This window comes from Emys orbicularis, chromosome 2 (assembly GCF_028017835.1).
Source record: "Emys orbicularis isolate rEmyOrb1 chromosome 2, rEmyOrb1.hap1, whole genome shotgun sequence".
Taxonomy (NCBI): Eukaryota; Metazoa; Chordata; order Testudines; family Emydidae; genus Emys; species Emys orbicularis.
In genome coordinates, this window is record NC_088684.1 from 182886588 (window position 1) to 182899469 (window position 12882).

The 12882-nt window shown below is 44.8% G+C and overlaps 1 protein-coding gene across 1 annotated transcript in view; it reads left to right on the forward strand.

Annotated features, from left to right (window-relative positions):
- Nucleotides 1-12882, forward strand: part of MOCOS (molybdenum cofactor sulfurase) — a 386193-nt gene that overhangs the window by 328104 nt on the left and 45207 nt on the right. Inside the window, exon 8 of the mRNA XM_065397684.1 lies at nt 2901-3311. Within this exon, the coding sequence (XP_065253756.1) occupies nt 2901-3311 (411 nt within the window). The remainder of the gene's footprint in view (nt 1-2900; nt 3312-12882) is intronic.

The window sequence follows — 12882 nt, forward strand, 5'->3', positions numbered from 1 at the left end:
GCCGCCCCAAGCAAAAAAAAAAAAGCCGCGATCGCAATCGCGATCGGCAGTTGAAAAAAAAAAAAAAAAAAAGCTGCGATCGGCGGCGGCAGTTCAGCGGCAGGTCCTTCGCTCCTAGAGGGAGTGAGGGACCTGCCGCCCCCGAATTGCCGCAGGTGCCGCCCCTCTCCCTTGGCCGCCCCAAGCACCTGCTTGTTAAGCTGGTGCCTGGAGCCGGCCCTGGTCACGAGCTGTCAGCCTCCACCCCAAACCCCGTTTTGTCTCCAGCATTTATAATGGTGTTAAATGTATAAAAAAGTGTTTTTAATTTATAAGAGGGGTCGCACTCAGAGGCTTCCTATGTGAAAGGGGTCACCAGTACAAAAGTTTGAGAGCTACTGGTTTAAAGCATGTATATACCTCATATATCACGGGGCATGGGTTTTAGATTTGGGAGGGAGGCAATTTATATAATGGTGGCAGGTTTGTATTGTTCTCCATTAGACTTCAGTTTAACACACTACTACTGAAGGTACCTTCATTTAATAGCACCCGCTTCATTCGAGCTGGTTGAAAATTTTTTGACTGTCAAAAAATGTGGTTTAGTTGAAATCAAAATGTTTCATCGGATTTTGATTTTGATGGGGAAAAAGTCAAAACATTTGAAAATGTTTCATTCTAATGGTTTCATTTTGATCCATTTCATTTTGACTTTAATATTGTATTAAAACATTAAAATATTAATTGTAATATTATGTCATATTTATATACAATATATACCATGTACTGTTAAAGTTGAAAATTAATTAATCCAAATGACACTATCAGAACAAGATGTTTCAACATTATTGAAACAAAAGACTTCTGAATTTTTGTTTCACTGGAAATTTGGAAATTTCGACTTTTTTTTTTTCTGATTCAGAATGGAAAAAAATGAAATCTCAGAATTTTCCACACAATGGAAATTGTAGTTCCTGACCAGTTCTAGTGAACATCTTGTGTTTATTATATTATTATTAAAGTGTCCTAATTGTGCTTGTCAATTTTCAATAAATAAAGACTTAGGGTATGTCTACACTGCCCACGTTACAACGCGGCTGTGGCAGCACTGTGACATGGGCAGCGTAGACTCGCTTTATCGCCGGGGGAGAGCTCTTCCAGCAATGAAAAGAAAAAAACCACCCTGAACGAGCAGTGGTCTATATTGGCGCTTTTCAGTGCTAAAACTTTTGTCGCTCAGTGGGGTGTTTTTTCACACCCCTGAACAACTAAAGTTTTAGCACTGAAAGTGGCAGCGTAGAGACAGCCTTAGGCCAAGTCTACACTATTGACCTATATCGGTATAACTGTGTTGCTTAGGGGTGTGAAAATTCCACATCCCTGAGTGATATAGTTTTACTGACCTAATCCCCCGTGTAGACAGCACTATGTCACCAGGAGAGCATCTCCTGTTGACATATCTATCACCTTTCAGGGAGGTGGATTAACTAAGCCGATGGGAGAAGCTCTTAATTTAGGAGCGGCTTAATTTAAGCACTACAGTGGTGCAGCATTTTAAGTGTATACCTGCCCTTAGTCTTTCCCCATTGGATGCATAGTCTAAAAGAGACAAAAATTAGATGGGGAAAAACAATAAGAAACTACTCTAACATTGAGAGGATGATGACAGTTTAAAAAGATATGTGCATATGACATGTCTACAGAGATTAGAGGTATATTAGGTAGGGAGCAACTTAAATTTTAAGTTGCCAAAGTATGAACAAACTTCAACTTGCTAGCTGCGCTCTTGTGACCTATTTTCTGCTGATTGTCATTCAAAAGATTTGGGTGGTATGCTGCAGCATATGTTACAAAAAACCACGAGGGACTTCACAGTTGTAAACATGTCATAGTTTGATATTACAATGAATTAGCAGAGAACAAGCCCAAAAGCTTACTAAGGACATTTTTCAAAAGTTAAAAAATTTATGACCGTATTGATATGGTAGCGTCTTCATCATTACATTCAGACATCTAGATACATGCTGAAAATACATAGATGCTGCAATTTAGATATAGGGCCCTATGTAAATCATGATTTCATGGCAGGCATGGAAATGGTGAAAGTGCCACCAAAGCTCCTATTATGTGATATGGGAACACAACTTAAAGAGCGTTCAAATGTGTTCTACCATTAAACTTCATGAAAACTGGTCATCTTCTAATATTGTTAGTATTTTATAGATTGCCATGTATACTAAACGTGAAACGTTTATGGAAGAAATAATAAATATAACCAAAAGGCAAGATTCAGACTTCAGTCACACCAATGTAAATCCAGAGTAACTTCGTCCATTTAAATTGTGATTCTCTAGATTTGTAACTGACGGTTGTAATGTGACCCAAATGAACTATTTCCCCCCTATAGGATTTCACATTGTTTAATTTGACTGAACATTAAGCAATAAATCAGTAGGATTAAATTGGATTGTTCATTCAGCCAAACTAAAAGCTCTTCACCATCTTGTTCTTTCTCACACACCCCTGGGGTTCTCTAGCGTGTTTTGCATGTTGCTCATATGATGTTAGATACAGCCCAGCAATTTCATAGCAATGCTGACGTCTGAGCTCTGGGAAAACGTGGTATGGGTTGATCATGCTTGTGTTTGTCTGTCTGCACTCAAGGTTCTTACCTATATGGTATTTGGGGACATATAAGTATCTTAGTTAGATGAACAGATAGATATTATGTGTAGCAAATGAGACAGGTGAAAAGATTTTCTCCATTTTCCTAATCTATTTATGTATTCATTATGCTGTTTTTGGAATGGATTTTTCTGTTTCGAGTTAGCAAAATGAAGTATAAAGTTGTAAAACAAGAAGGGGAAAAAATGAAAAGTTTGTTCTAATAGCTCATTGCTTTTCTTTTTATTTCAATCTAGGCTGGCCATGTCTGTGGAGATGACATAGATATAATTGATGGACGTCCCACTGGGTCCGTGAGAATATCATTTGGCTATATGTCTACTTTTGAAGATGCACAAACCTTTCTAAAGTTCATCATAGCAACCAGACTATCTGAATCAGACTGCAAGTTTCCCTCCCAAACCACCACAAGGGAAATTATTACAAAGAATGACCATACTACCAATAACAATGCAAAGAAATACTCTCTGAAAACTATCATCTCAGACACGGGACATTGGAATAATTCATCTGCAGCATTGAAGACACCTGAAACTAGCAGGGCTGTTGTTTCTGAGAGTGCTATACCAGTATACAGAAGTGGGAGCAAGCCAATCACTGTCACCAACATTTACCTCTACCCAATCAAATCTTGTTCTGCATTCAAGGTATATATTTAAAATGAATTTTAGAGATTCATTTGAGCCATCCCCCATTTTTTCCCTTTACCTTCTCAGGAATATTCTGTGTTAAGTATAAGGCAACAGCAGGTGAGTATTAATCTTATTTCGAGGAGTGGTGCTCACTTTCTCAAAACTATACTGTAAATTACCTGAACACTTGGATATTTAGTTTTTGAGGGAAATTCAATTAGATGAAGTCATGGATGCAAATTTATTACATTTTCCTAACCCCCCCCCCTCCAGAAAATCTTCACATAATATGTATCAGAATGAATAGTTTGGATTCCCAAAAACTTGAATAAATTATAATCAAGTCATTAGTATGCTTATACTAAATGACACGTGATGGACTGCAAGCATTGATGGGTGTGCAGCAATTGAGAAATAACTTGATTAACATGTTATAATTGAGAGGAGGCTGATTTACATTACAAAGAAATGTTATCATTAAAAATACATTTGCAACAGAAATATGACATTTAAGTGTTGCAGCCCTATTTGAAAGTTCACTCTTTGAAGATTTTAATTGCTTTTTTGCCAAGTTAATAATATGGTCACCTTAGCTGTGACTTTTTTTTTTAAATAATGCATGATGAAATAGGTGTATACGCTGCACATTGACCTAGAATCTGACTTTGCTTCGCACTGTGCTGTGGAGCAATTTAATGAATGTCAATAATGGTATAACTTTCCTTATGGAAACTTACCAGTGTGGGTCACTATCTCACATCTGAGTGGAAATTGGGGTCAAGCTTGGTGACAAATCACCTGTATTTAAAATATAGCTTCTCAAACAATGCGATAATCATATTTTTAAAATCTGAGGGACTTTAAAACAAAATATAATGAAGTGTGACCATGGAAGTCAATTTTTATATAAACATGCCTTGGGTTTGCGTATGATGAACGCTGCCCTTAATTCAGCCTAGGAAAATACAAAAACAAACTTTAATTAGCTGTCTACAAAAGCCAAGTACACCCTGCATTGTATAAAAGAATGTTTCAACCTTAATTCAACTGCTGCAGTTTTTTGAGTTGTATTATAAAAGCTCACTCCTGCCAAAATGTTTTACTGCTGCATAGACGTCCATATACCACGCAGGCATGCATAGGGTTAAATTGGGGCTTTAAGCCATAGACTGCTGTCAGGAGAGTTGTGCCACAATAAGTCTCTTCTAGAGGATTTGGGTGCTGTGTATCCAGGCACAGGCAGGATGTATCTTGGAGTGAAAGGGTGCACTAGGATTTCTCCCACACAAGCAGAGCCAGATATCTTCCCTCCAAGGCTAGCATCACAGCAGGTGCTAAACTCACTCAAACCTTGCACTCCCCTGAAGAACAGCTATGTGATTGCCGCCAAGGTTCTTTGCACTCTCGTGATAACCTGCCTTCCCCATGCACCCATGTGGTGCAGCACCTACTGTATATGCTTATAGACTAAACATATCTAAGTTAGCTAATAATAATAATAAATGGAGATATCCCATCTCCTAGAACTGGAAGGGACCTTGAAAGGTCATCGAGCCCAGCCGCCTTCACTAGCAGGACCAAATACTGATTTTGCCCTAGATCCCCAAGTGGCCCCCTCAAGGATTGAACTCACAACCCTGGGTTTAGCAGGCCAATGCTCAAACCACTGAGCTATCTCTTTCCCTGGAGAAATGGCAGGTAGATTGTGAAATTTTGTTAGCCTTGCCATAGAATCATAGGGTTAGAAGGGACCGCAAAGGTCATCTAGTCTAATCCAGGACTTGTTGTGTCTAAACCATCCAAGACAGATGGCCATCCAGCCTCCCAGGTTTACAGTCAGCTTTTAATAGTACTAGAAATGTAATTTATAGTTGTTTAGTATTTGACACTTGCATTGAAGCTGTGGACAGAGGCTCAATCAGCATCAGGTCCAGTGTGCTAAGCACTGTACAAACACAAATAGACACAGGCCCAGATCCTCTGAGGTATTTAGACATCTACCTTCCATTTAAATACCTTTGAGAATCTGGGCAACAACGTGGACACACAATTAAGTATATACATGCTTTATGTGCATTAGATATTGGAGTTTATATATATCTAAGTTTCAGCTATCCTCACCTGTTTCTCAAACTGGCCAGCATTAATTGGTCCATTTCTTATACATGTCAGAGTAGATATGGGGTCTGAGGAGGGATTGGTAGAAAGAGAGTAAAATGGCCTTGCTGATCAGTTCAGGAAGGATGTTTTATGCATAAAGAACAGCATGGAAGCAGGCCTGGATGGGAGCGTTAAGAGTTGAGAAGACCCCCAGATTATGGGTTCCAGCCATGCGGAGAATGGAGGTGCTATCAAGAGTGATAGAGAATAGGGGGAATGGAAAGGGCTTGGAAGCAAAGACCAGGAGTTCAGTGTTGGTTGTGTTAATTTTAAGTTGGTGATGAGACAGCTAGGAGGAGATGTTAGAGAAGCAGGAAGAGATGTGGGACTGGAAGAAGGTAAGCAGGTCAGGAAGGGTTCTTTCCTTTCATTATCCTGATCAGTCACACCTGTCTTCACAGAGTTCTTGCTCCAAAACTCTTAGAGACAGAACTAGACTTGTCACTCACCACTTGATGTTTAGGGCTGCCCTATGAAAAATCACTCCATCCAATTTTCTGCCTGCAAAAGCAGTAAAAATAGCAACCCCCAGTTCACCATTTGTAAAGAGCCCTAAAGGCTAATTGTCCTCATTTTATTACCAGTCCAGCTGAGGGTAAAATCTAAAAGCTATTGTTTATTTTGACATGGTATTTTTCAAGTCAGATGAGATTTCTTTGGCTATCAATATTTCATGGAAGTCACTTAACTCCATTCTAAATCCAGTTACTGCTTGGCCTCTATTCAATGGCTAGGAGTAGGACTGCAAGATGGAGCAGATACCTCCACACCCCATCTCATTGCTAATTGCAGAGTGAGTCACTCTCCCTAAGACTGTAGGGATATGTCTACACTGCAATTAGACATCTGCAACTGGCCAGTGCCAGCAGACTTGGGCTCATGGGACTTGGACTAAGGGGCTGTTTAATTGTGGTGTAGATGCTTGAGCTGGAGCCTGAGCACTGGTACCCTCCTGCCTCACAATGTCCCAGAGCCTGGGCTCCAGCCTGACCCCAAATGCCTACACCTCAGTTAAACAGCCCCTTAGCCCAAGCCCCATGAGCCCAAGTCTGCTGGCACGGGCCAGTCATGGGTTCTTAATTGCAGTGTAGTTATACCTTAAGTGTCACTATTGCAACTTCAGCCTTCATTATTTTGAAGGGTGAAAGTCTCAGATGCTACACACATTGGTGTTTGAAGTGAAACATTCTAGAACTACCTTCCCAAAAAGGAATGGAGAAGGAATGACATTTTGAAAACTAAATATAGCCTTTCAGATTGTCACCGGAATTCGATCATTCTGCATCTCTGTTGTTTGTCACAAAAGAGGTAGCTAATACAGAAAATCACAAACTTTGCCAGTCTCCTGATATAGTGATCCTAGTAGTAGGGACTGTTTCAGTTAATGTTGCCAAACAACATCTGTTCTAACACTGGCCTTCACAAAGCTCATAACTTCCTGAAACATTTGCCCTTTTGATTGAAATTTTCTATGCTTGGTCACTGGTTACAAGGTTTTAGTTCTTTAGACTTTCAGTTCAATTTCAATTTTTAAAAGTAAAATCCCTTTGGCCATTTTGTAGTTATTGGAGGATTTAAAAAGTTTTTACCGCTTATAATTTGGATTCTATTTTTTGATAATGGTGGAACATGTCTAAACGGACTAAACTATTAGGGCTTTAAATTTTATACTGCTGTAAGTGCATTCTTGTCTTTTGCCTGCATACAGGAGATCATAGTCAGGTTTGTTACTTCAAGCATGGGACTCAAGCCTGCATTGTACTATTGACATTTTGGCATGGAGAGTAAGTAGGTCTGAATGCGAGTACATGTTCTGTTGCAGTGCAGAAAGAAAGAAAGAAATGCCAGACTGTGCATGTGCAGAAGAAAGTTCTGTTAAACTGTTTGTGCTTTGGACAAAACTGCCATTGACATTGGGTGTAGGATTGGGTTATCAAAAGATAAAGTTGGTGAACATGTGTATTGCTTGGCCTTTTTTCAGTGACTAGGAGTAGAACTGCAAGATGCAGCAGGTACCTCCATACCCCATCTCATGACTAATTGAAAATCGCTCTTTGACCTCCTCTCTAGTGAAAAGTCCATTAATATAACCCACTAGCTCTAAAACTTCACTCCTCCTGTGTCTAGCTGCCCTTGCACATAAGGCACTGGATGACAAGAGAAAATGAGAATGCAGGGGATGAAAATTAAGGAACTAACAGGGGGATAGTTAGTCCCTATTCCAAATATCTTATCAAATGTGTTTAACAAGGAGTATTTGTCTACTGCCCAGTCCTGCTCCATGCATGCGTTACCAAATGCACAGAAAGCAGAGGACCCAGATGGAATACGATGTTTTATGGACTTTTGGGGAGGAAGCTCTACTTTCATTTCCTTACAGTTTTTATTTCAAGCGGGGGGGGGGGGGGGGACGGACGACACAATCAAACCGGAGACGAAGAAATTCTCACCCTCCCCCACCTTCTTTTAAGATACACAAGATTGTTTAAAGTATTGTGACAGACCCAGACCAGTGGGGTACAGGAGTCTGGTAGAGGGCAAATATACTGGTCACTGGATGAGTAGTTTTCTGTTCCCTGAGTGACCAGGGCAGGGGCTGCACTAGAGTAATCAGGAACCTGCTAGAATCAATTAAGGCAGGCTAATCAGGGCACCTGGGTTTTAAAAAGGAGCTCACTTCAGTTTGTGGTGGGAGTGTGAGGAGCTGGGAGCAAGAGGCGCAAGGAGCTGAGAGTGAGAGGGTGTGCTGCTGGAGGACTGAGGAGCACAAGCGTTATCAGACACCAGGAGGAAGGTCCTGTGGTGAGAATAAGGAAGGTGTTTGGAGGAGGCCATGGGGAAGTAGCCCAGGGAGTTGTAGCTGTCATGCAGCTGTTACAGGAGGCACTATAGACATCTGCAGTCCACAGGGCCCTGGGCTGGAACCCGGAGTAGAGGGCGGGCCCGGGTTCCCCCCAAACCTCCCAATTGACCTGGACTGTGGGTTCTCCCAGATAGGAAGGTCTCTGGGCTGTTCCCCAACCCACATGGTGAATCTCTGAGGCAAGAAAAATCCGCCAATAAGCGCAGGACCCGCCAAGATAGAGGAGGAACTTTGTCACACTGGTGTCAGGGGTGGGATATTGGGGTGCACAGCGTGGCAGAAGAAGGAGGGTGATTTAAACAAAAAACAAAAAAAGGAGACGGTTTATTTTTTTTCACCACAATGGATGACGTAGTGCGGGCACTGATACAAGCTATGGCAGTCCAGCAGGAGGCTACCCGTGTCCAGGCAGCCGCCCAACAGAAGGCAGTGCGGCTGCAGCAGGAGACTAATCGCCTGCTGATGGACCAGGCTGTTCAAGACCGAGCTATGTTGCGGGAACTGGTAAACCAGGTAAAGTCCCTTACAGAGCTGAATCGCGGCCATGATGGGACACGGCTCATACGGGCCAGCCATTGGCTGCCGAAAATGACACGGGAGGATGATGTAGAGGCATACCTTCTGGCCTTTGAGAGGACAGCCCTACGGGATGCCTGGCCTCGAGATCAGTGGTCTGGCATCCTTGCCCCATTCTTATGTGGGGAGGCCCAGAAAGCCTACCATGATCTGCCTGAAGAGGCTGCGGCAGACTACCCCCAGCTGAAAGCAGAGATCCTGGCCAGATCTGGGGTAACGACAGCAGTGCAGGCCCAGCAGTATCACGGTTGAAGGTACCAGGAAGAGAAAACCCTGCGGTCCCAATTGTATGACCTCATCCATCTCGCACGAAAGTGGTTGCAAACAGAGTCCCGGAGTCCGGAAGAGATACTAGCAGTTCTGGTCATCGACCGATACATGAGGGGACTACCACCAGACCTTCGTGCCTGGGTAAGCCAGAACGAACCCTCCACCTATGATGAGGTTGTCACCCTGGTAGAGAGGCGAAGGACAGCGAGGGAGCTGACCCGACCAGTTAAGGAAGAGGCACCCCGGGTTAAACTAGCAGCACCAAGCCCTAAAGTTTGGGTGACTGGAGGGCCCAGGTGGAAAAAGAGAGAGGCTGAAGGCCCATTAGAGGCCACAAAGAGTCGGCGCACTGAGGGAGAAGAGGTTCGTGATGTTAGACTGCCCAAACCAAGAGACCGGGGAACGCCTAGGGCTCCATACAGATGTTATGCCTGCGGGGAGTGGGGACACATAGCTGCACAGTGTCCCAATGCTGAGGAGCCTATGCAGTGTAACCTGGGGAACTGGGCAGATCCATGCTCCCTAATCCACCTTGTGGGGGTCTCACTAACCCCACATATGTATACCAGACCAGTGAAACTAAATGGGGTAGGGACCATGGCACTGGTTGATTCGGGGAGTGCTATCACGCTTATCTCAGGGAAGCTCGTGAAGCGTAGTCAGCTGCTGCAGGCTAAACGTACGGGGATAACATGTGTCCATGGGACAGTTAGTTACTACCCCACCATCCCAGTAAAAATCGAGATCCAAGGGAACACTACTGAGGTAGCAGCAGGTGTAGTCCCTAAACTCCCATACCCAGTGCTCATAGGGAGGGACTTCCCAGGCTTTGGAAACTTACTCCCAGTAGGGGGATTGGAGAAAGATGGGGACCCTAAAATTGATGAGGCATCCACAGCAGACTGTCAATCCCCAATCTTCTCTGAAATATCCCCAGATTTGTTCTCCACTCCCAGACAGGGTAGAAAGATAAAAAGGGAAAGAAGGGCAGCTAAGGCCTTGGGAACCCGAATACTGACCCAAAGCCAGAGGGTCGCTCTTGTAGGTAGGTGGACCCGCGCAGCTGAAAAGGAGGCCACGCAGGAGGGAGAAGCACCTGAGTCTGACCCCCACCCTAATGCTTCTGAACCAGTAGAGGCAACAGAGATTGGGCCCCTAGATCGCGGGCAGATTAGCCCCGGGAGAGGAAATTTTGGACGGGACCAGGCAGAAGACCCAAGGTATGACAACATTAGGAAGGAGGTGACTGAAATAGATGGGGGTCCCCGTGGAAGGAAAAACCCAGGGACCAGGACCCTACTTCATAATGAAGAAGGATCTCTTATACCGGGTTGCACCAGTACAGGGGCAGAAGGTACAGCAGATCCTAGTGCCTCAAAAACACCAGAACGCTGTATTAAGTCTTGCTCTTAGTCATCTTTTTGGGGGGCATTTGGGGGTAGAGAAGACCCTAGCACGAGTCCTACGACGGTTCTTCTGGCCTGGAGTACATGAAGAAGTGCGGAGGTACTGTGCCTCCTGCCCAGAGTGTCAGCTGCACAGTCCCCGTCTCCACTTGAGGGCACCTTTAGTACCCCTTCCCATCATAGAGGTCCCCTTCGAGCAAATAGCCATGGACCTAGTGGGACCCCTGGAGAAGACGGCTCGGGGCCACCAATATATACTTGTTGTTTTGGACTATGCTACTCGCTACCCAGAAGCCGTCCCCCTGCGGAACATGGCCTCTAAAACTATAGCCAAAGAGCTGGTGGGGATCTTTGCCTGAATGGGGCTACCAAAGGAGATATTAACCGAGCAAGGAACCCCATTTATGTCGAAGCTAATGAAGGACCTCTGTACGCTGCTCCATATACATACCCTGAGAACTTCGGTCTACCATCCACAGACTGATGGGTTGGTAGAAAGGTTTAACCGAACCCTCAAGGCTATGATAAGGAAGGTGGTAAGTCGGGATGGGAAGGATTGGGACACCCTACTACCCTACCTTATGTTCGCTATCCGGGAGGTACCACAGGCCTCAACTGGGTTTTCCCCCTTCGAGTTATTATGCGGGCGTCACCCCCGTGGCATACTAGATATCGCCAAAGAGATCTGGGAAGAGGAACCCAATGAGGGGAGAAATATAATAGAGCATGTAATGCAGATGCGAGACCAGATAGCCCGGGTTACCCCTATTGTACGGGAACATTTGGAGAAGGCACAGGAGGCCCAGCGAACCCATTACAATCGCCAGGCAAAAGTGCGACAGTTCCAACCAGGGGATCGGGTTATGGTGTTGGTACCCACAGCAGAAAGCAAGCTTCTGGCCCAATGGCAGGGGCCCTATGAGGTGGTTGAACCCATGGGGGAAGTAACCTACAAGGTGCGGCAGCCAGGACGCAGAAAACAAGAACAGATTTATCACGTTAACCTTCTGAAACCCTGGCATGCACAAGAGGCATGCACAATGGTCCAAAAAGACCTAACCCAGGAAAACAAGCCTTCCAAACAGGTGAGAGTGTCTCCCGATTTAACACCAGACCAGAAGAATGAGGTGTCTGAGATGATCTTCCGGAACCAAGATGTGTTCTCGACAAAACCGGGTCGAACAATCGAGACATATCACCACATTGTCACGAACCCTGGGGCCAGAGTAACAATGAGGCCCTATCGGGTGCCAGCGGCAAAAAGGGAGGAAATAAAAGCAGAAGTAAAAAAAATGCTGGAGTTGGGGAGCATCGAAGAATCCCACAGTCAGTGGTCCAGCCCAATCGTGCTGGTGCCCAAACCTGATGGCACCACAAGATTTTGCAATGACTTCCGGCGACTAAACGAAGTATCCCAGTTCGACGCGTACCCCATACCTCGCATAGATGAGCTAGTGGACCGTCTGGGTAATGCCCGGTACTCCGGTACTTGACTACCCTAGACTTGACAAAGGGGTACTGGCAGATTCCCCTTGCAGAAGACGCAAAGGAAAAGACTGAGTTCTCTACACCAGAGGGTCTTTTTCAATATACTGTCCTCCCTTTTGGACTACATGGGGCCCCAGCTACCTTCCAGCGCCTCATGGACAAGCTATTACGCCCGCATAACAGTTATGCTGCTACCTACTTGGACGATGTGGTCATTCATACCCCAGACTGGGAAACCCACCTGGAGAAGGTGGAGGCGGTCCTCGATACCTTCAGGCGAGCTGGCCTTACAGCAAACCCTGCCAAGTGCGCAGTAGGGTTTACAGAGGCCAAATATCTTGGCTACATTGTGGGAAAAGGTCTGGTAAAACCCCAAGTGAACAAGTTAGAGGCCATCCAAAATTGGCCCTGACCAAGTCGCAAGAAACAACTCCGGGCGTTCCTAGGTGTGGTGGGGTATTACCGACGATTTATCCCCCACTTTGCTACAAGGGCAAGCCCTCTGACAGACCTAGTGAAAGCCCGTGGACCAGATCTGGTGAGATGGTCTGACGCAGCAGAGGAAGCATTCACAGACCTACGGACTGCCCTCTGCAATAACCCCGTACTGATAGCCCCTGATTTCACCAAGGAGTTTATCCTGCAGACGGATGCATCGGAAGTAGGGTTGGGGGCCGTTCTATCACAGATGGTCGGGGGGGAGGAACACCCAATCTTATACCTCAGTCGGAAACTCCTTCCAAGGGAACAAAAATATGCAGTGGTGGAGAGAGAATGTCTCGCTGTAAAATGGGCCATGGAAACATTGCGCTACTACCTGCTC